At 48.8% G+C, this 24,269-nt stretch overlaps 2 protein-coding genes across 2 annotated transcripts in view; one reads left to right on the top strand and one right to left on the bottom strand.

Moving 5' to 3' along the window:
- Positions 1-9,282, bottom strand: ACMSD (aminocarboxymuconate semialdehyde decarboxylase). The gene is made up of 11 exons (XM_061557723.1): positions 9,067-9,282; positions 6,430-6,474; positions 4,970-5,066; positions 4,608-4,657; positions 3,878-3,988; positions 3,256-3,381; positions 2,684-2,777; positions 2,345-2,440; positions 928-1,100; positions 494-592; positions 1-400 (listed from the first exon to the last, which is right to left on the bottom strand). The coding sequence occupies exons 1-11, from the start codon at positions 9,121-9,123 to the stop codon at positions 338-340; spliced, it is 1,011 nt and encodes a 336-aa protein (XP_061413707.1). The 5' UTR covers positions 9,124-9,282; the 3' UTR covers positions 1-337.
- Positions 9,283-17,100: 7,818 nt separating this feature from the next.
- The window catches only part of TMEM163 (transmembrane protein 163), a 36,116-nt gene continuing 28,947 nt past the window's right edge, over positions 17,101-24,269 (top strand). Inside the window, exon 1 of the mRNA XM_061557721.1 lies at positions 17,101-17,359. The gene's annotated coding sequence lies outside the window, so the exon portion shown is untranslated. The remainder of the gene's footprint in view (positions 17,360-24,269) is intronic.

Genomic DNA, 24,269 nt, shown 5'->3' with positions numbered 1-24,269 from the left:
TTTGGTTTCAAGTGGCATGTTTATTTTTTAAGCGCTTCTTACATTTTTAAAGGTTTTTTTACTAAAATTTTTATAGGGAACTGCATTTCCCTTGGCGTTTACATTTTTGAACGTAACATTTGCTTTCAACAATCGACGTTGGCTCATTATGCACTTAGCAAGAAAATCAACAATACATTTTCCTACGTGTTTTACAAATTAAGTGCTACAAATAGAACAAGAAGTTCTTCAATTAGTTGACACTGGGTTGCGTTGCCTTTGAAATATCACCTTTTTACCAGGCTAGGCGTGACTGGAGGCCCCTGCAGGAATGCTTTGCAGCCTGGGTACTGTGTGTTCAGCCAAAACGAGCACCGTCCACACCCAGGAATTCCAGGGCATTCGTAGACAAGAGCTTGTCCTAGAAAAAGACACGAAGGCCAGGATGACAACACGATGTCTGCTTGGTGGCAGCTCGCACGATAGTAGCAGGCATATGGAACATGACCCATACCTTGAGCTGTGGGGAAAACTCTTCCATGGTTTCAATCAACCTCCCTGGCTCCAGATCGCCTAATGGAAAAGGGTAGTCGGTTCCAAGCATCACGCGGTCCTGTGAAAGGCATGAATGTATTAAAGTTATTTTAGTGCAAATGTTATATCTCAAGCTAAGCCGGCTGGAGCCAGATTAGCGCTTGGATGGGTGACCACTAAGCGCACACCAGATTTCCATGTGTAGTGCAGAAAAATACATTGTGCGATTCCATGCTCCCCGTCTTCAACCCGCACTGACCAGCATGGTGAGGTATGGTCAAACAACCCCGACGTCTAGCAGTGTGGAGGGGCCTTTATGCAGTTGTGGATTCATTAAGGGCTGCTGTACATTACAATGTCGGGTGCTACAACTAATATTCCAGGTGAGGTCCCCTCCTCGCCAGCCTTGAGCACCTGCCCCAGGACGTCCACGAGGAGACGGAGCGCGTGGGGGTCGTGGACCAGTGAGTCCGTGTAGAAGCGGCCTGCGTAGCGGCGTGGCGGGTGTGGGTTGTCCACGGCACACAGGTCTGGCCGCACGTCAAAGCCATGCTGGATCCTGCCCAGCGTGAAGGGGAACGAGCCACCTGGTAGGAAAAACCCTGGGTGTGTCCTGGAGAAACTTGATAACTAAACATTTATAAATATATACACACTCAGGATGTGTTCCTATTGGGATAAATTCGAAAAATAAAAGGCCTAGTTATGTATATTCTTGGTTCTTTCAGTAAAGTCACGTAGATAGAAAAAAAAATTAAAAGCAAAAAAACCCACGACGTTTCGATGGCAACACAAGCGGTCTTCATCAGGTGGAGAGAAAAGGCTTTTATTTTTCTCCACCTGATGAAGAGCGCTTGTGTTAGGATCGAAACGTCGTGGGATTTTTGCTTTTAATTTTGCTTTTAGTTTTTTATATCTACGTGACTTTACCGAAAGAACCAAGAATATGAATTCCTGCAGTCACGAAAGTTTTAAGTCTCAGCCTAGTTATGTAATTTGGGATGGTTCAAAAGTTGTTTTTGTTTGGTATGAAATTACATCACTTCCATGCCTTTTGCACTAAAAATGTGTTTCATCTGGCTTTGGATGACGCCAAGTTTGTTAGCACACGGCCATGTTCAAATATTAGACTGCATATGATCTGAGAATTTGAATAAAGATCTTAATTTTAAATCCTATCCCTAAACTAAACTTTATTCTACAACTTATGGCATGTGTGTGTGTGTGTGACCAGATTTGTATAATTTCATGAACACCAGGCACACGTTTAGGGTGCATCTAACTTTCTAGAATGTAAAATCCAGGGAATATGGTAATCTATTAAGATGAGCCAAGCAATTCAACAATTCACTTTCTGACACTGCCATCCCCTGGTCACCTCAGCCCAGCAAGTCTGGGAGGTTACCACGTGTTTGTGTTACACAACCCCCCCCCCCCCCCCCCAAGTGCTTGGACAAAGATGCACGCCACCTCTACTGGTCGGATTTAAATGCGTGTTGGCACAGTGGTTATCGCACTGCGCTCCAAAACATGGCAACCCGAGTTCAATTACCAGCCATGGCTAAAATCAATGGCAAACATTTGAATGAGGACTGGGCTGCCTGTCGACTCGGTCTAAATTAATAGCTGGTCCAGTGTGTAAATATCAGCAGTGGGTAGCTGGGTGTTGTGTTAAAAATACCGCCCCCTCGTGCCATGTCAGCCTTTAACAGGTGCTCGCTAACGGCACTGGCCCTAGCAGTTTGAAAAAAGCTATATGTGGGATAATTGTCTTTGTATGTCGATAGTTTACATGCGGACCAATTTAACATGCACACATTCACCCACTCACCTCCATGTGCAAAGCAGACCTTAAGCCTGGGGAACCTCTCAAAGACTCCGCCAAATATCATGGAGCAAATGGCAGTCGTAGTCTCGGCTGGCATCCCTGGACCAACACACGTACACATATAGCCCGTTGTCAAGCTACTCACACAGACTCGCATAGCTCGGTGAATATCTCAAACGCTGCCGGTAAATGATTGAAGCTGACAGTGACGTTACCGTGTGGTCCATGGTTTGAGTTTGGGGGCCAATGTCACACTGGGTGTGATTCTTATTTTCCTATTTGGGCCTGCCGTAGGGTAGAATGCTTCCGTGGGGTGGCAGGAGGTGAAGGGCGTTGACTAACCCACGAGCCAGGGCAGCCAGTACTTGGCCATGCGTCCTGTGGTGTCCATGTCCCAGGGGTGGATGAACAGGGCACAGCCGAGCTCTTCCGCCTCCTGAATCCCGACGGCATAGTGGCGTGAATGAGCATCAAGAAGAGCGCACACAGCGACCTGCTCGGCAATCCACACTACACTCGTGTATGAACTGCAGACTTGCGTGGGGCCACAAGAGTGGGAGTTGACCAATGGAGTGAACACAGACAGTGCTCCAGATGGAGTGGGTGGATAATAAGTTTTGACCGTTACCCATGGGTCACCAATTCTCACCGTCTTCTCACATCTCACCACCATGTGGTCCTTTAAATTTGTTTGTAATATGTACACGATTTTAGATATTTAAAGTGATGAGGAATTTGCCAAATGTAATTTCTGCAAACTTCTACTGAAAGTTTAAACGTGGTAAATGTGGAGTGATGGGAAGTACGAAATCTGGTGTTTGAGCGTCTCTCATCTGCGGTCTCCGAGGGAAACTCGGTACGCTGTGGTGTGTGCACGTGCGACGCGAGACAACGCCAGGGAGCCGGCGTCTCACCGCGAACACGGCCCGTAGCTCGGGGTCGTCCAGGTTGCAGGCGTTGACGTGCGAGCCGATCTGCACCCCCGGGAAGCCGAGCTCCAGAGTGCAGCGGCGCAGCTCCTGCACAGCCAGCGCGGCCGACTGCACCGCACAGACACCACGGAATCTCACGCCACACCATCACGCGGCACCGCACGGCACCGCACAGCAAGACAGCATACAATAGCACACCATACAGCACAACACAATCCAGCACAGTGCACAGCACCACAGCATACAGTGCTGCACCATACAGCACAACACATAAGCATGCAGCACACCATAGGGCACCGTACCATACAGCACACTGCACCACACCACAACATATAGCACCTGACTACAGCACAGAACCCTAACAAGCGATACAGCAACAAACCCACCCAGCACTACGCTATTCAACACCACTCGGCAGCATACCACCCTACAACGTACGACACCACGCAGCGCAATATCCTAGCAACGCACCAAGCAAGGCATGCAGCAAAACACCCCAGTAATACCACCTCATAGGGGACCCATAACCACCCCACACCACTGAGCGCGGTGCTCCACAGCTGAGCGGAGTGAGTGAGCGAGCGAGCGAGCGGTTCAAGCGAACCTGCATAGGCAGAGTGCCGAGCCCGACGAAGCGGCGCGGGAAGCGGCCCACCACGCCCGCCAGGTCGTCGTTGAGGAGCCGGCACAGGTCGTGTGCGTCCTGCGGCCGGGCCTGCCGGGGGAAGAACCAACCCCTTTAGGGGGCACGTGGGGGGCGATCCGAACCCACTCACTCGCCGCGAGGTGGAAAGGGAGTCAGCGACGAGGCATCGTGTCTTTTAAATATTGTCGCCTCCTCTACTATAGATATTGGGGTCAAACTAATCGCTCCCCATCAGACAAAACTCGTACCAAGCACACGTGGGGATGACCCAAATCTTAACACCGCCAGGTGCAAGGTGTCCGAAGTGAGTCCTGCTGTTGACATGCCACTCCTTCCACTGTGCAGATTCTCGAAGTTGTGCTGCTGTGTAGCAGCCCTCCGATGTGTTGTTGGGCTGTGCTGCGAATTGTTAGGCAACAATGTGCGACGTTTTGCTCCACATGCCGGGAGAACTTCATTAAATGAACACAAGCTCATCGTGCTGAACACGCAGTATCACCCAACCAGTATCAGACAACGGCCCACGGCAACGGCTATCACATAACTACCTCTTGAGAACAATTCCAGAGACCACTGCTGCACACAGTCGAGGGCAACGCTTTCCCACCCGCTCTGCGACTGAGCGCGATGAGTTGTGAGTTGTGTTCGTGGCCGTGCTGTTGCTCGACGTCACTGTTCGCTCACTCACCCAGTAGTTGAACATGACAGGCACGGTGGAGAGCGCCTGCACCGTCACCCCTGCCCACGACGCACACGCCACCGCACACGCGCACACGCCACGCACATCGCGAGTTGTTATGTATTGAAATCTTCTGGTGCCATTCTCAGACAAAACGTGATGCACTGAGCAATGCGCTGAGTTCACAATGGAAATGCATTGATCTCATGACGTGGCAATGCTGACAGAACGATCGGAATGCAATTGGTGGAACAGAGCAATGCATTCATGTAAAACGTTGTGACACCTAACTGGTGATAACCTCTGTGCACAATTAATTTGCGACACGCAAGCTTTGATGATGTCGCCGGGTGTGGCATCACGCGTCGCACCCTGCTGGTCCATCTCCCGGATACGCACGGCCGGGTCCCAACAGTTCTCCTGGATCACGCGAAACACCTTCCCATCCTTGACCATCTTGGCTTCACCCTGCGGCACAAGGCTCTATCAGTCAGCTGAGCAGAGCTCACATCTGCTGTGCAGACTTGGCATGTAAACCTTCACCACCACTACCACCTGCAGTGATTGATGAACATACACATGTAAAGGGAGTTCTTCGAAATCTCCTTTCCACCAACCCTGTCCCTTCGTCCCCGCTCTCGCTCCGGTCTCTTTCCTGCAAAATTTCTCAAAGTCCTCGGCCTATCCCATGCTTTTTGGACATTTGACTAGACACCCGTCAAAAAGAGCTTCACAGCTCATCGGATTCCACCAGTGTTAATAAAGATTCAGTTTCTCCCACCTGGCTGTGTCCCAATAGTGGTTCATTAATTACTTAGGGAAGGTGTCCTTATGTGACCATGACATTATTTAAATATATTTTTACACGATGCTTACACATTAAGCCATTAAGGTAAACAGACGATAAGAGACATGCGTAGATTGAGGTGCATAAGTGACTTGCTCTCTGCTGCTAGATGACCTTTTATCTCCCATGTCTCCCTGCCCTGACCCCCACACTCCGCTTCTATCCTGTTTATTGTTTGTTTATATTATTTTAGTTGTATATAGTGTCGCCGTTTATGCAAATTACATCTCACAATCGCCGAGGAACCACAGATAAGTGGGAAGGCAGTCAGGTAGTGTGCCAGCACAAACATTTCCCAACCTCTGGAGTCCTCTATATATTACGATATTTTCAGCCAATTAACGAGTGTTTATATATGTGGGACAAACCCGGAGCACCTGTTTGTTCGTAATTTTATTTTTATTTTCTGAGCAAGATGTCTTGATATATCATGACATTTAGAGGCAACATAGTGCATATAAATGATTCCCCACGCGGTATATATGTGAATTCTACACAGACAAGACGAAACAAGAATAAACACAAATGCTACGTACATAATGTACTCAAATAACATACACGTAAACATGTTACACGTATCTACTTTCTTGGCGTACGAGCTGTTTAAGATTGTTTTAGGACCACCAGGGCACATGCATATCGTGTACAGCAACGATATCAACGAGATGTTGATAATCGGCATTAGCTACATTAAGAGTTGGGGAAAGTTGCTATAGTTAGCGCCTATTAAGGGCGGCAGGGTAAACGAGTGGATGGGTGGCCAACACTCTTATCTTCTCAGTGCTGGTGTTTACAGAACGTACCTGGTACTCGTTTGAGGCTGAGTCGACATAGGGGAGGCCCAGGACCGGTTCAAATATTCGCTGCTGTTTGTTAGCGATCGGAAATCGAACTACCCCTCCCCACTAATCCATGCAAATACATGCACGTACATACAGTGCAAGTCTCTGTCACAGGGCGAGGTGCTGTACGAGGCAAACTCACCTTGGAGTGATGTTCCAGGTGCACCCAGCCTCCATAGCCGTACCTCTGCAGGGACACAGCGACGATGAGGGCAAGAACATCGACTTCGCTTTCTCGACGCGGGAGCCAGCACGTATCCCACTCCCCATAACACACTGACGAGCAGCGGACGGGATCTACCTGAGCTGTAGGCGTGGCTACCTGAGTAGTGGGAGGGGCTACCTGAGTAATGGGCGGGGCTACCTGAGTCGTGGGCGGGGCTACTAGGGCAGTAGGCAGAGCCTATGAGCAATGGGCTGGGTCAATTGGGGTCATATGGATAGGCCACTTCCAGACTCCAGTGTACAGGGCTAGTGAGGGGGCGTGGCTTTATAAAGTGGGCGGGGTGAGGGAGGGGCTACCATCTCACCAGAAATGTGGATGTCGATGTATTATTAGTTCAAGTTCAAGTTCATTTATTAGGTATAGCCCTGTGAGCCATTCAGCTCTTGAATCGGGTGCAACCGCAACAAACAAAAAACAAAAACATGAACAAAAAAACATCTTAAAGTGAATATGTGACTAAGTGCAAAGAGAAAAACCAAGAAAAGACAGCAAAAATATTGCAGAAAAAACACCGTACACCAACGCTGTGTGCAAAAATCCCAGTGGGATGCAAGTCAAACAACAACAACAACCACAAGACAACTTAGATTAAGGCCATCAGTCTAACTCTGTACTACAACAACACAAACATGGCTAAACCAATACATTTTTCGAAATCACCAAAATAAAGCCATGAAGGCAATGAAAAAGCAATCATAGGAACTGACGGAATTTTAACAATAAATGGCATAAACAACATGTACTACCAAAACCCTGCAGCCATAGCTGGCTGCATGAGTCACTCCACAACAGCAGGAGCATCAATCGGAGTATTGTAATTTTTCAATGCACCTTTAAGATCAGCACACTAAATCAAAACACAGGTCATACTTTGTAGCGATCATCCGGAGCGAAACATTTTATTTTAGGTCACTGAATAGCACTGGCAGCTAGGGGTGTACAACTCCTCTAAAGCAGTTTTGAGTGAAGATCTCATAGGTAGTGACTCAAGTTTCAATTTATTTGCAACAGCATTCCAGACCCTGGGGGCATCAATAGCAAAGGCCCTTCCTCCAGTATATGTACGGCAATAGGGAATATTAAGCTGGTAAATGAGTGTAGACCTTAGGTCAAATTTGTTCTTTGAAACAGAGACGAGATCCAGCAGGTAATCTGCAGATTTTTTTGCAAGTACATCACCTGTCACCCCCTTGTCAGTGCCCCACCTTGTTACAGACCAATTCACACCTTATTGGTCACCCCGTGGCCCTTAAAAATCTCAACGTTCATCCTACAAAGTCCCATCACAAGGGAGAAACACAAACAAATAGACAAAAATGATGTTACTAAACAAAAAGTTGTATTATTTTGATAATTGGTGTCAATGATGCGACTGATCATGCTACTGTCTGTGATCTTGCATGCTGATGCCGCTGCTTGCTTGATACGTGGATGCACACACTCGTGTTGATGTTCTAGCCCGTTTCGAAACGGCTGTACGTCGTATGGACCTGAAAACTCAATTTCTCTGTACAAGAATACGGGGTAAACCGTATGGGTTGACAGCGATCTTATGCGAGCAGTGGTCTTCAGAATGACCTCTCAACGATCATGCACGAGGAAGATCTTGTATATGGCTCGGGAACACTGCATAGAGAAATTAGAATTGAAAATGTTTTCAAGGAAATGTAATTAAATCGTCAAGAGCTTGTTTCCTATCGAGTAAGTTTCAGATGTCGAGCCACATCGCCTATTTGAGTATGTTTGCATTTTATATTTGTACTGTAATGGGAAAAAAATGGCGAAGCCCTTTACAATGACATGACCTTTACTTTGGCTGTAACCCAGGCATGATAAACTAACAAATATGACGCAAGATGATTTGTCCGTCGTGTGCTGTCAGCACGTAGTCTATAAGCGGGGATCAACTTTCCTCACTGAATATTTTCCGGTCGTGACGAGTATACTAGATGTGGTGTGCCGGGTGGGGGATTATTATTATACGAGTCGCCAACCCAGACAAATCTGGCTGCAATTAATCCCTATCGACAAGCAACTCGTGTCTGCGAGCAGTCTAGACTGTGAATTTGGTACGGCATTAGACTGGAAACATTACCACGCGTTAATAAAAAAATGTTTTGCTGAAAGCAACATCGTGCAGATTTACACATCGTGCAGATTCCGCGGTGGCCACCGCACCGGGCAAAGTGCACTGCAGGCCTGGCAGACGTCGGTCATGAACCCTGCGTGCTCACATGCACCCGCACTGAGACCACAGTCCTCTCGGTAGCGTTATAAAATAAGTAGCCCCACCGATCAACTCTACTCCCACCTTGGTGTGCACATTATGTTATGGTTATAACACACAATTGTCAATGTGTAATATGCGCTGATCCAAGTTACGTTTGATTGGAACTGCATCGTACCGGCAGTGTGTTCGATATGAATCGACCACGTTTTGTGTGAGCGTTATGTATGAATGCACAGTTGGTGTCGTGTTGGTGACAGACGCAATTATATTACACGTCATTTCTGGTACTGCATTTAGAATTCAGCACAGTACACAATATATACCTGCGTTAAGTCCGGCCACTCCCGAGGAAGAATGTGGCTGTGAACATCGATCTTCATTTTCCACGTTAAGTTGATAACTATGCGTGGATTATAACAACAACGACGACGACTGTGATAATGACACAAGCAGCAGCAGCAACAACAAGAGTGACCAGCACCCACCCCACGAGTCGACCCGTGGCACGCTTGTGCTTGGTATGTGCCGTGGTGTTTTGGCACAGGGAGAGGGCTGCGTGGGTGGTGCCGGGGCTTGTCTCGAGCAGCCAATGGAAAGACCCACTCCGCTTGAACGCCCAGCCATTGATCACGACTTTGCCCTGGGAAAACAAAGCAGTGGGACTTGCTTGAACGGACAAGTGCTCGCTTTGATCTTTCGTAAAAGTCACGTAGGTATAAAACAAAATTAATTAAATTAAATCACGACGTTTCGGGCGCAACACAAACGTCCGTCATCAGGTGGGACAACCACAGCAGGAAACAACTTCTGAAGTGTGATTTAATTTAATTTATTTTTGTTTATACCGACGTGACTTTACCGAAAGAACCAAAAAATATGCAGTCACGAAAACTTAAAATCTAGATTTCTTTGATCTGTTCACGTCCTCGTGATGCAAACTACGTCGAGGCTGCTGAACACGAGGCGATTTTACCGTGCCATCTCCTGAGACGCGTTCCATGCTATACTATTTGTCTTTTACGAGGTAATAAAGAAGGCCCATTGAGTTATATAGCTCATTTTCAGAAGCCACCTGGCCACAAATGATATCCCAATGAAGTGGCTTATCGTGTGGACATTCCTCGCAGCCAAATGCTCTGAACGCACGTTTCTAAATCAATAGGCTACTAGTTGACACGTCACACACATAGACAATAGAGGCACGGTCCCCACGACATAGCCTTTAACAGTTGGGGCAAAGTGTTTTTAGCGAACACCTATTAAGGCCATACAATCCAAGAGAGGTCTTTTGTGGTCAACACTTTACCCGGCCGCCTTTATCTCCCCAATTCTGATAGTTAGACACCGCAACTGCGACTTCGTTTAAGGCTGAGTTGACCTATAAGATGCACTGTCGGTTTTCCTGGTGTTAAAAGCAAAGATTACACTCGACTATTTCAAGCAAAAGTAAGTGAAAGCCGAACTCTGTTCTGTATCCACATTAAAGTGAAAGCGTGTTTTAGTCGAATCGGAAAACTGGCTCCCCAGACCAACGTTATGTAGCTGCATTCGTTAAAAATATTTAATTCTTGTAAATTCGTAAAAAGCACTCCGATGTTTGCGAATTATTTGGATGATGCTGGCAGCGGTGCAAAAGTACAGGGGCCGTCCATAAATGACGTCACGCGATTTTGTACGATTTTTGACCCCCCCCCTTCGTCACACGACGTCACAAAAAGTCAGACCCCCCCTCAAATATGACATCACAATGCTCTGCCCCCCCCCCCTAAAAAAAATAAAACATGCTTCAAATCGCTTTAAACTATTGTGATTGTAGTGCGTATTTAATGTGGCGCTGCACTCTGATGTTGTAAGAGAAAACATTAATTAAAAAGTCTATTTAATTAAGTAGAACGTGTTGTCTATATTTATTTAAAGTTGCGCATTTTGATGTGACGTCACATTTCGTAACCCCTCCCTCCTCGTCACACATCGTCACAAATGTCTGACCCCCCCCCCAGGTGCGTGACGTCATTTATGGACAGCCCCACAGTTAATAACAAAAACAAACACGTTCGTCAGTAAAACCAAAACTATGGTCTCAAAAGAAAAGTATATATATAGGCCACGTTTTCAAACAAGTGCTGTGATAAGGGTCATTACCGGAAACGTCGACTATGAATTACTTAATTTATTTGAAGCTATTATTGTTATTAACGCTAGTGTTGGATTCTTTTGTCAGTTGTTCACGGTGGCTAATGCTGCCCCCTATGCCACGGCGTGAGAAACGCGGCGTTACCCTTCACGAGTCGCCACCAACTGGGACAGCCTCGTGGCGTGAATAAATAAATATATCTTCTCTCCAACAAGAACTCCCGTATCAAATACATGTAAATAACGGCGACTGATTTTTAAAAATAACTTACACTTTAAACGCGCAGCTAATTTCAGCGAGCAGTAACTATTGCGCAGTTTAAGAGTAAAATTAATTCCTAAGAAAAAAATGTGCATTGGCCGGGAATCGAACCCGGGCCTCCCGCGTGGCAGGCGAGAATTCTACCACTGAACCACCAATGCTGACATACTAGGCGCGGAAGAAGAAGAGGTTATATTCTCACTGTCTTCATCAGTGACAGGATGGGGAAGATTCACAGCATGCTTGCAATGTTGGGCCAACGTTATAATGTGGTTGGAACCGTTAGATCAATACTCTTTGGTTCTTTCGGTAAAGTGACGTAGTTAGAAATAAATAAATCATGACGTTTCGATTGCATCATCAGGTGGGAGAGCACAGCATTTTTTTTTCGAAACGTCGTGAATTTGTTTAATTTTAATTTATTTACTAACTACGTGACTTTGCCGAAAGAACCAAAGAGTATGGATTCCTGCAGTCACGAAAGCTTCAAATCGTTAGATCCAACGTTTCCCCAGCGTTCCGTGTTAACTGGGTTAGCAGGAGGGCTGTCTGATTTTGCTTTGACCACATGTGGCTGGCAAAGCTGAATTGACAAAGGGATTAGAGGTGACTGAGAAAATATCACGAGTTTCTAACAAACATTGTATAATCTTTTTTTAACCCGTATATATTTTTTAGGTTTCCTTTAATACATAATGTTAATAACGACGATGCAGAAAGACAGATAGATTTTTTTAATAAATAGAAAAACTCTATAAAAATGTGCATTGGCCGGGAATCGAACCCGGGCCTCCCGCGTGGCAGGCGAGAATTCTACCACTGAACCACCAATGCTGACATGGAGGCCCATCCTGAGACACCGCCTCTTGTCTCAACGATGGCAGCTTGGCGTGGTGATGACCAGGCGTGGTGATGACCAGGCGTGGTGATGGTCCCGCGTGGTGATGGTCCCGCGTGGTGTGAATGAGGAGTGCTGCTGCGTGGGCGGTGTGGAGGCAGCATTCACTGCAGATGAATATAATATAATGTGTTTGCATTACAAAAATAACACTCGTTATTACATGACAACAAGACGAACATGTTTCAAAAGTAATGGTGTTCGAAACAAATCTAAACACGCTAATTGAGAGGTAACTTCTCTGAGCTGACAATATCGCCCTCTCGTGGTGCCCTCATGTACTTGCATGGGGGATCATGTGTTATGCAGAAGGGCTATTGCCTGAAACGTCGCCCATTATATATGTTTGTCCTTGTAAGGCCGCAGTGAACTTGACGAGTGTGTTGATGTTTGTGATATTTGTGCACCACTGCCAACGCAGCATCAGCGAATGCTAATGTTTAACGCGGAGGCTTTCGCGACAAATATCCTCCATAATACAGGTGGACTTCACAACTCTGGCTGTCGCCTGACGAAGCTAGTGGTAATTACTGGCGAAACGTCGTACTCGGATTGTAAATGTTGTGGCTTGGCTCTCCAACCCAGCGGTTAGTGCTGTACTAGTACACTACACTATACACCACACAATACACTACACTATACACTACACTACTATACAATACACTACACACTAGTGCTGTACTCGTGACGAATTGTCACGTTCTGTTTACGTGACAACCCTTACTAGTTGGCTGTGTCGGGTGGTGGCGGGTTTAACGACACAACATTTATATATGTACGCGATCTAACCCCCCCCCCCCCCCCAAAAAAAAAGCCCTGTATTATGAATACTGATGTGTTGAATCATCAGCCGTGGCCACTCCGCACCAAACTCGACGATGCGCAATCATCACCATCACCACCATCATCACCATCACCACCATCACCACCACCATCATCACCACCATCATCACCACAATCATCATCATCACCATCACCACCACCATCATCACCACCATCACCACCACCACCACCATCATCATCATCACCATCATCATCACCACCACCATCACCACCATCATCACCACCATCATCACCATCATCACCACCATCACCATCATCATCACCATCATCATCATCACCACCATCACCATCACCACCATCATCACCACCATCATCACCACAATCACCATCATCACCATCACCACCACCATCATCATCACCAACATCATCACCACCACCATCATCACCATCACCACCATCACCACCACCATCATCATCACCATCACCACCACTACCTCGGGGACGACATCGCCCCCCCTCAGCGGCAGGGAAGCGCCAGCAAGCAGCGAGCCGCTCGCTGTGTTCAGGGTTTGTCGTCCTTCCCCCGGCACCTCTAATTAGCGCGGTTCGCTGCGTACGGTGCGAAAGAAGTTCGACGCAGGGTAGTCTCCAGCATCTCCCAACATCCAACCCGCCACGCACGCCTCTCCCATCGTCGGCCGAGAGCGGCTCGTGGGACGGATGGAGGGCGACAGCCAACGGAGAGATGACTGCCGTGAGGAGTGGCAGGGGGTATGAGGAGATGGATTGTGACTTCGTAGGGACGTGAGGGATGGCGATGACGTGCGGAATCAAGCCTGCGTCCAGCAGTGGATAGATCATGGCTGATGATGATGATGTAATGCTTGGTGGTAGTCTATGGGAGTAACGTCACGATCTGTAGTGACTCGCACTGGCAACGAACAAAATGCATAAATAACGCACAGCCATTTGGCAATCCACTGCTGGATGGAGGCCTCCCCACGGCGTCTTGAGCCGTGGCCGGGAATCGAGTGCAGCTGACCTGGTCGGCAGCTAAGCGCAGCGCGCTACCCACCACGCAGAGCCCCACGACATTGAACGTGACGGGTAAAGTGGCGATTCTCACTCCATTCGCTACAGTTGCAGACACGAGGCTCACGACATCCTCCATGAGACGAACCCCTCGGTTGAAGGGCACGTGAGGAATGGAAGGGAAATATGGGCAAGAGACACCTCAAATGATATCAGACATCAACTTCCACTGAGTTATCTAGTAACACGAGTAGTATACAACAATGCATCGATTCACCAATGAATATGGCATGGTTATTATACTCATAATACATGTTTTTTTAAATCTCCAATTCTTATGCAGTATGTTGCAATCTAGAATCGGATCGCTTCTAAATTGTTTTCGGAATCACGAGTTGTGGCACGGTGCTCTGGCACGCATCCCACGCCAAATGAGTGAACAGCAGCACCCCCGGGGGTCCTGTGGTGTCTACAGCGTGCGTGAGGTCACGTTGTTTCTGCGAGAGGCTCCCAGTGAAATGCCATGGTCTCACGACAACACGACTCTCTGCAGCAGCGACCATGGAATTTAATTGGCGTGGGGGGAAGAGACAGACCCAAGCGCCGTACGACGGAATGAGGCACACACTTCTACGTCGGTCAAACATCAACCGTGCAGCAATCGTGCAGAGCTCGCCTGACGGAGGCGCATTTTAAAACGATGTAAAGGAATCCTCTGTGTTGTGTGTGGTGGTGGGGGGGGCAAGCTGCGTGACTTCGCACGGCCAACTCCGTGCATTAGCGGCGTGACCGGCGCCCATTCAGCGAGGCACAAGCGCGACCACTGTAATTGACCACCACGTGGATCGGAGTCACAAGACAACATTCAGCAAGCCACATTTAACTTCATCGCGTCTTCGCCAGTATTGTTTGTGCACTTGCATGCGAATGCTCTTGAGTTTTTACGTCTCGTGTCTTCTTTTTATTTATTTTGAGCGGTGGCGTGGTAGTTTGTGCACTGCACTATTACCTGAGTTCGATACCCGGCCATGGCTAATATCCTGGCGAGATATACCTGAACCGATCCTGGGCTCCCCCGTTTACCGACCAACACTGACCAGGGTGGTGAAGTATGGTCAAAACAACCCCGATGACCGACACGGCGTGGGGAGGCCTTCATCCAGCAGTGGATTTACCAAGGACTGTAACTTAGTTTTGTTGCTGTAAGGAAGAGTGGTTGGCCACGGCGAGCATAATATGTTCTGCGATAGAGCACAAGGTTAAACTTAGTCTGACATGATCTGCTTTGGTGGATGGGGAGGCATTGCCATCATAAACCGAATTTGCAATGCCTGCCCTCTGCTCTCTTCAAAAAACAAGATTGTAACGGCAATTAACCCAAGCATTTACACAGGCGTATGACATTTTCTGGAAATATGAATGGCTACTGTTTAAATTATAAGGCAGTCTGTATGAAAACGTCCGGCAGTTTACTTGGATTTATCCTGAATACTGTATCCTAACCACTTAAAGCGAGAGTGAGAAACGTTAATTATCACGGGCACTAAGACAACAAAAACAAGTAAACCCTTTAGCTAATTGTTTGGGGCAAGCACTATGAGCGAGCACGGCACAGGAAGGTGTTGGTGATGTGGCCAGTATCCCAGTGATGGAAACACATCGCTCAAAGTAATCATTTAAGGTAGAGTCGATCTAGGGGAGGTCCAGTACCGTAACAAATATCACTCGACGCTGTTATTAGCCTCGATTGGGAATCAGATATAATCTGGTCCATCGCGCAGTTTGCAACTCACTGCGCCACCACTCCGACACCCCTCCCCAAGCACACGTACACACCGTGCATCTTCACTCGGAAAGTTTCAAATCCAATCTGACTCAAAACCCACACTGTACCACATCCTCCTCGTAGCTCAAACCTAATATTGACTCAACAGGTGCACGCTGCGCAGAGAAGCTGTCCCATACACAAAACAGCAGCAGGGGGAGATTCGATGCGTGGGTGAGTGGGGGTTGTGTGCGCGTGGGTAGCGGTAGTGTAGCGGTTAGCGCGCTGCGCTACGAACCCGGCGACCCGAGTTCGAGTCCCGCTCGCGACCAACAGCAGTGATCATCGCCCCTAGAGAGACAAAGGCGGCCGGGCGGGTGCTGGTCACCCACCCCCTTGTGTGCCGTCCCGGGCTTCATAGGTGCTCGCTAACAGCACTTGCCCCAACAGCCTGTTAAGGCCATACGGGGGGTGGGGGGTCTTTGTCATTGTTGCCTGTGTGTGCACGCCGGGAGTTGGTGTGGTTAAAACCACGCTGGGCCACATCTGTCTTCCACAGTGCGCATGTCCACGCACTGGGCCAGGTGCTCATTGCAGGCTGAACACACCTAGGGGGGAGACCCAGCACCGGTTGAAATCATCACCACGATTTCACCATGATGTATGCCGTTGCCAGGAATCGAACTCAGGCTACCAAGTTGTCTGTCCACTTCGCTAACTCCTGCGCGACCGCTCTCAAAACACGCGATAAAGACCCCCCCCCCCCCCCCAGTGGAGCCTCCACCCCCTCTTGGAGCAAGCGCTTTGAGCGAGAGCGCCGATGTCACCTGTGAGCTGGCCAGCACCACCACCGGCCATACACAAAGGCAATAATCTCCTATGGAGCCATACAGCCTCAACAGTCTGTTTGGGGCAAATGTTGTGAGCGAGTACCTACCCACTAAGACCATGCACTCATACAAAGACAAAGATCCCCCGTATAGCCTGAACAGCGGTGGCACAGTGGACACGGGGTGGCCGGAACCACCTCCGGCCGCCTTTGTCTCTTTAGTGGCGATGTTTACACATCGTACCAGGTACTCATTTAAGGCTGAGTCGACCTAGGGGAGGCCCATGACCATTTCAGATAATCGTCGCTGATGCTGGCCGTGAGCGGCAATGGAACTCGGGTCGCCAGATTCGCAGCCCACGGCGCTAGCACACGGACACACACACACGCACACACACACAGACGCACACACACACACACGCACACACACAGATGCACACGCACACGCACACAGACGCACACGCACACACACACATACGCATGGCTACGGCAGTCGCAGATGTAGTTTTGCCCCCCACCCGCCTCTGCGTGTGCCTCTGGTGGTGTGCATCGCTGAATAAATTTGCCACTGTCTGATTACAGCGCAGCGGAAAGGCCGCCACATGACAGGTCACGTCTCGCCAGCGCGCGCGCACACACACGCGCACACACACACACACGCGCACACACACGCGCACACACACGCACACACACACACACACGAGCACACACACACGCACCGCGGGTACCCGCCCCGGAGCCGACACGCGCATTGTGTGCTGCACACTTTGCGCGATTTCTCTCTCCCCGTGTTTGACTCTCCCCCCCCCCCCCGGGATCACCGATCTTTGCCTTTTCTCTCCACTTCTACAACTCGCCGAGCGAATCAAGACTCGTTCGTGTTGGCAGCCTCCCCGCAACACCGCGTCTCTGCCGTGAGTTTGTTTTCTTCTATTCAAATTAGTTTCGTCCTTTGTTTTTAGTTTGGTGATATTCCATATTGCGTGGGGAAGCGGTGGCACAGTGGTCATTGTCACGCTGCACTTGGGACGTGGCAAACGCGAGTTCGATTCCCGGACACGGATAACGCCAGTGGTGAGCCGATATTCGAACCGGTCCCGTGCGCCCCTGCCAACGCCTTCGCCGACCGGCACTGAGCAGTGTGGTGAATGATGGGTCCATTGAACCTCGCATCACCAGCACGGCGTGGGGATGCATTCATACAGCAGTGGATTGTACTCTGCACTGTGTTTTGCCGATTCGATGCAATTGCTTTGCCCGATACCATTGTAATAACGAAAGTGTGATATAAGGAATTGATTCTGTCGATGTTTTGTGGAAGCACATTACTTTCGTTCACGGTATTCGATGTAACTCTTCATAGTCTACCTATGGTAAGAAACACAAACAAGGCGATGTAAGGAAAGTAATTGGGCTTGGGTGGGATTCATCGCTAGAAGGGATGGTGATGACCGCTGGACAAGACTCGTTGACGACATCGCAGCCAACGGAGGGAACGCGCCCAGGAGGACGATCGCCGGTTAGCGCTGTTGGCTACGTATGGTGCGAAAGAGGTTCAACACACACGGAGATGAGATCGATGACATACGTATCGTGTGCAGGAGAGAGATGGATTGTGGCATCGCAAAACCGCGAGAGATAACCCGTCGTGTGTGGGGGGGGGGGGGGGGGGCTTCACCCATCCAGCCGTGGATAAACCATGTCTCGTGATGATTGTTTAATGGGTAATTGCGAGCGAAGCGTTGCTTAGCTCACTTAGTCACGGACCCGACGAAGCAAGTTCGATTTCCAACCACGGCTAACATCAGTGGCGATATATAAACTACCCTGCCCCCCCCCCTATTCACCAACCCACAATGAGCAGCTGTGGTGAAGTATGGCCAACAACCCACATTACTGATACGGCATGAAAAGGTTCAGGAGTTGAATGACAAAGGGGAGGCGAGTTAGTATAAGGACTGTGGTGTATGACAATTTGTATTAATCGCAGTATTATAAAACCTGTGGCAGGGAACGTCCCTGAGGATGGCACCACTTCTGTCGGTTCGCAGTGGCGGATTTCCAAAACCGTCCTTCGGAATTTCCTGAAACTTTCCCAAGTCTTAATATAGTTCACACTGCACTGTACACGGCGAAGGATGTTATCGTATAAATATGCTTCCATCCTGCAGTGAATTGATAATGCCTGATATCTCACACGCAGTCGATCGGCAGGTCTAGTGCAGTGGTACGCCCAGCTTTCATGACCCAAAGTGGTTGATGATCTTTGTTGATAGCCAGTCGGCTTGTAAAGTATAATCGTCTTAGAGAAATACATTTCAAGTGAGCCAGCTGTATTAAAGTAATGATCAGCCACGGCAGAAGTATTGGTCCTGCCGTGTTTCAGATCCGCCTTATGTTCACGAACACGTTCCGAGGCATGTTATTTAGTTTCCCCAATGTAACTACTGCCGCAGACACAGTTTAGTTTGTAGACGCCGGGATATTGCATGTCAGGAATCTTGTCCTTCACAGATGGGATCAGGTCACGAATTTTATGCACTGTGTTAAATCGGACCTGGATCTTGTGTTGGTTCAAGATTTTGGAAATCTTTTTGGTTATCCCTGCTATGTAAGGTAAGGTGGTGGTTTTGATTGGATCTTCAGATGGCTCCTTCCTCACGGTTGTGGTGATGGCTTTGTGGCCAAATGACGAACGTGTCATCTACGTGCCTCTTCCACAAGGACGGGCGTAGAGTGGATGCCTGGATGGCGTCCATCTCAATTTTTTCCATGAAAATATTGGCCACAAGCGGAGATAAGGGAGAACCCATTGGGGTGTCTTCAGTTTGTTTGTAGAATGTTCCATTCCAAGTGAAGTATGTATTGGTGAGGCAGTGTCTCACCAGAGCTGGTACATCAGCATTCAGTCCTTGTTGGACCAAATCTTAAATTATTGCAATGGTATCGGGCACAGGAACTTTGGTGAACAAAGAAACTACATCAAAACTGACGAGCAAATCACCTGGGGACAGTGAGATGTCTTTAATTGACGATGCCAGGTGAGCTGAGTTAAGTACAGAAGACGTGGTCTTACCAGTGAATGGATGCCAGGTCTCAGACAGATATCGGGCCAGTTTGTAGGTGGATGAGCCAATGGTGGAGACGATGTGATGAAGGGGTGTACCTTCATTATGGATATTTAGTAAGCCATATAGTCTGGGTGGTCTAGCAGCAGAAGGTTTTAAGGAAAACCGTTTGGTCTGTTCAATTCATGAAGCTGAATCAGTGATGATACTGTTCGTTTTAGTAACGAGGCTGTTGGTGGGATCTCTTAAAATGTTTGTGTAGCTACCATCATTAAGTAGGTCCTGAATGTTGTTATTGTACACGTTTTTGTCCATGATGATCGTGCCATTGCCCATGTCGGCTGAGAGGATGACGATATCTTCCCTCTTTTTTAATTGAAATAACTCAAAGCGCTCCTCCTTAGTGATGTTGCTGACTGGTATCTTAGCGCTTTTGATTATTAATAAGGGGGGCTGGTCGATGTTGAGTGACGTCATTTGCTCATGATTATTAATGAGGAGCGGTGGGGGGTGACCATTTGGAGGACGTCACCTACTCATGAATATTAATGAGGGTGCTGGTCGATGTGGAGTGACGTCACGAGCGTTAAGGACATTCCTGGGTGATTATGGAAGGTATGTTTAATGGGGGTTTATATAAGCGGTAGGAAACCGGAGCACCCAGATAAAATCCACGCACGCAAGGGAGCAACGCTCTATCCCCATACAGATGGGTACAGATTGCGATTAGTCCACTTGCTGTACCGCCTTCTTCTGGCGATCCACGGACCGTCGTTGCTGTCTCCCCAGCGCTGAGTGACAGGCCACGGGCATAGCCCCCCGCCGGCTACCGCCCCTCGCCCCCAGCGCAATTAGATTAATCGTAGCGATTTCGAGTCACAATTCTTTTCAAGTCCCGATGATGTTTAGTGTCGTTGGTATTGTCTGTACGATGTTGACGTCGTGATGTTTTTGTTTTCGTTATTTACTGATTGAGAATATTATCCGCTGTGGGTTGTTCTGCCTCGTTTGTATCGTCTGCCTCGTGCCTAGTCTGTCCTTGTTGTCTGTGACGCCTGTCTCATTTGTATTGCCTCGTCTGCCAGGTTCCGTCTCGTTGCTTTGGTCTGTATTTGTACTCCCGCGCTCCTGTCTGTCTCGTTAGTTCCGACCCTTTAGCCCGAGGGAGCATATTGCATAACCTTTCCTGGCGTCGAAAATAACTATCGATACCAACTTGTACGAGTCTAGCCACTGTAGGTGTTTCGGTGATTGAATTGAACCGCTTACTCCTTCGGTGTCGTTCGTTTAAGTCCTCGCACCCAGCAACATTAGCGGCGCAGTGTCCCATCGTTTTTGACTCAAGGATTGGTGGATCGCGTAGAGATTTGTGAAGCTACCACTCGCTGGGCTGTGAAGGTGACAGAAAATATCTGTACAGCAGCAGGCCCGTGGGTCCGTCTGTGTGAACCTTCGGGTGTTGTTTCCACTTACGCGTGGGGTTTGTCCATGGTTTCCAGTTACCCTCCCACACGCCAAACATTTATTGAATTGGCCAAACATCCCAATGCAGGACCCTCTTTAAAAAGTCTTGAGCTTCAGTGAGACTCCTTGGTAAGTAAAGGCCACTCCTATTGTCATGAGCAGCAGCAGTTATGGCGCACACGCTGCCATGAACTCGACGAGCTGAGTTAAATTTCCCAACAGGTCAATCAACATCCGTGGCGAGTGATATTTGAGCCAGTACCGGATCTCTCTTTCACCAATCCGCACTGACCGGCGTGGTGAAGTATAGTCCAATAGACTCCCATTCCCGACACGTGGCGGGGAGGCCTGCATCCCGCAGTAGATTGGCAAACGTTGTGCATTGCATCCGATTGCCACGGTTGGCTACGCACGGTGCGAAAGAAGTTCAACATACAAACAAACATGTCGATCGAGCACCACAAGGGGGCGAGCATCGCGGGGCCTTGTCACTGCAGACTCCTCCTCCTCGTCCTCCTCGTCGTCTCCTTCGCTCCCATCTACTCGGGACAACAAATCCTGCTTCTCGTTTGTTTTAAAATCAGGGTGGTAAATGTGGCGACAAGTTTCACCGTCAGGTGTGAATCACTCTGCATCTGATGATTCACCCCCCCCCCCTCCTATTCCAAGCTATTCGATTAATTGTGACAATTCGGAGTTATTTTTTTATATTTATATTTTTGTTTTCCTTTCATTGGGAAGTCGCACACAGCAGGTATGCTATTCAGTATTCGTCGGATTATAAGAATCTGTGGAAGTAAGACGCGCCTTAAAACGTGTGCCTCGTGTCTATGAAGTTATACGACTCTGGTCTCTCGCGCACACAGCTACCGGATTAAAAGACGAACCCTTCACATTTTGCTTTAAAATACTTGGAAAAAAGGGCGCTTAATCCACAGAATACGGTGACACACTGTCCTTATCTTCTCCTCCACACATGAATACATGTGAGGTTTATCTACAACGGAAGCTCCTGGTCTCTAGTTGTAACATGGGGAAGTTCAAATCGACAGCACATGTGGGTTATTAAAAAAATGAGCAAAAAATGTCTGAAAGTTTGTCGGTTACATAAACAACACCGCCCACCCCTGCGGTGGCAGCAGTCACAACTCGCAACCTCCCCATCACCGACCTCGCGGCGAGCACCTCCATCCCCACTGACCCTCACGGGAAGAAAACAACCACAAGCGTTGTCTTAGGGATTATATAAAAAGAACAGAAAATATATCTCTTTCACGTAAAAACGTAAATGATTGTTAACACAACCAATCGGCCCCACGTCCTTCTGGGAGTGCGTAATATTCAGCAGGATGTATTTAGTCGAAGCAAAACCCCTGTCAGGTTTTGACATAGAGTGTCTCGTCAGCGGAGCCAGGCTTGATTCATAATTGGTTTCTTTTGAGTTAGGCCGTCTAAAAAACTGCGTGTCATAAACCCTCCTCAAACCGACAGCCAATTAATAAAAGTGTCACGTGAATCAAACGTGCCTAATGTATCACCGCGTCAGCACCGCCAGTGTGTTGGGCAGTGGGCACGACGTGGGCACGTCAGGCTTGCTTGAATGCTGCTGAACTGCCAGATGTTATGGGCAAGGAGCATCCTACAGGAAGGGAGTGGTGGCTGGGTCGTAGGTCTGTACACATGTTGAGCTTCTTTCGCACCGTACGTAGCCAACCATGCTAATCTGAGGTTCGGGATTCAGCCCACCAGGAAATGGATGCATTGCCACAATTCATGATCGCGATTTGATAATAGATTCCTTTTTGGCTTTGTGTTGCTGTCTCATTTGTATACTTTTTGGTTCGTTCTTTTGTGTTCATATCGTGTTATTATCTTGATATACTAACAGTGCAGACGACCGTACCTCGTTTATTATTGATTTCGCCGTCACGAACAGCAAAGCGTAACGATTTTGCCATTCGAAATTGTCGCGATTGCCCCGACAGGCTGGCGGGCAGCATGAACCGCTCTGCAGAGATGTGCAGAGGCTCCCGCTCACGCCACCGGAGATACGTGTCTGTCAAATTGTTATCCGCAATGCTCCATATCAGCGCATACTAGGTTCGTTATATAGTTGTTGAGAAAATTACATTTTAAATTGACCTTCATGTGTGCTCTGGTGAAGTCACTGGAGAAACGTAAAACAAAATACATCAACCACAGGGATGTTGCTGCGGGGTGCTCATGAGCACACTGCAGGGACGTTGCTCATGAGCACACCACAGGGGTGTTGCTCATGAGCACACCACAGGGTGTTGCTGCGGGGTGCTCATGAGCACACCACAGGGGTGTTGCTCATGAGCACACCACAGGGGTGTTGCTGCGGGGTGCTCATGAGCACACCACAGGGGTGTTGCTGCGGGGTGCTCATGAGCACACCACAGGGGTGTTGCTCATGAGCACACCACAGGGGTGTTGCTGCGGGGTGCTCATGAGCACACCACAGGGGTGTTGCTCATGAGCACACCACAGGGGTGTTGCTCATGAGCACACCACAGGGTGTTGCTGCGGGGTGCTCATGAGCACACCACAGGGGTGTTGCTCATGAGCACACCACAGGGGTGTTGCTCATGAGCACACCACAGGGTGTTGCTGCGGGGTGCTCATGAGCACACCACAGGGGTGTTGCTCATGAGCACACCACAGGGGTGTTGCTCATGAGCACACCACAGGGTGTTGCTGCGGGGTGCTCATGAGCACACCACAGGGGTGTTGCTCATGAGCACACCACAGGGGTGTTGCTCATGAGCACACCACAGGGTGTTGCTGCGGGGTGCTCATGAGCACACCACAGGGGTGTTGCTGCGGGGTGCTCATGAGCACACTGCAGGGACTTTGCTGCGGTGTGATGGCCAAGTCTGTCAAATCCACCTCTGCACTGCACCCGCGGCAGCGTGACGTGAGTCCACCGCAGGCCACTTTGCGTTGGAGCGAAGTGTGAGGTGACTCCCACTTCCTCCAAGACGCCTTGCCAGCGCGGAAGAGTAGGCCAAGAAAAACAACTCCCTCGAGAGATGTTCTCTCCAGAGCTGCTTCTAGCGGAGGGCTTCCGCCAGCAGCGTGCGAGGAGCAGGCCACTGCAGCGCCGCGCCTGCACCTTCGCCATCAGCTACACAGCAGGGACGTCACGAGAGAGAGAGCGAGTCCAGTGTTCGTTGTTGCTGACTTTATGACTCCCATGGAAAGATCACAAGGCGGTGTTACGCGTCTTCCTCCTTAATATAGGTTGTTTTTTATTGGGTTACATCGCGTA

This window comes from Lethenteron reissneri, chromosome 23 (genome assembly GCF_015708825.2).
Source record: "Lethenteron reissneri isolate LAM-NWPU_2019-01 chromosome 23, ASM1570882v1, whole genome shotgun sequence".
Lineage (NCBI taxonomy): Eukaryota > Metazoa > Chordata > Hyperoartia > Petromyzontiformes > Petromyzontidae > Lethenteron > Lethenteron reissneri.
Note: the sequence above shows the minus strand (reverse complement) of the source record. Positions and strands in the feature narration are given on the sequence as shown.

Excerpts from the sequence above, each read along its gene's own strand:
- ACMSD (XM_061557723.1), bottom strand. The coding sequence starts at position 9,123 with ATGAAGATCGATGTTCACAGCCACATTCTTCCTCGGGAGTGGCCGGAC. Across the intron at positions 5,067-6,429 it reads ACCTGGAACATCACTCCAAG|GGTGAAGCCAAGATGGTCAA; the intron begins GTGAGTTTGCCT and ends CTTGTGCCGCAG. Across the intron at positions 2,778-3,255 it reads AGCTACGGGCCGTGTTCGCG|GAGGCGGAAGAGCTCGGCTG; the intron begins GTGAGACGCCGG and ends GTCGGGATTCAG.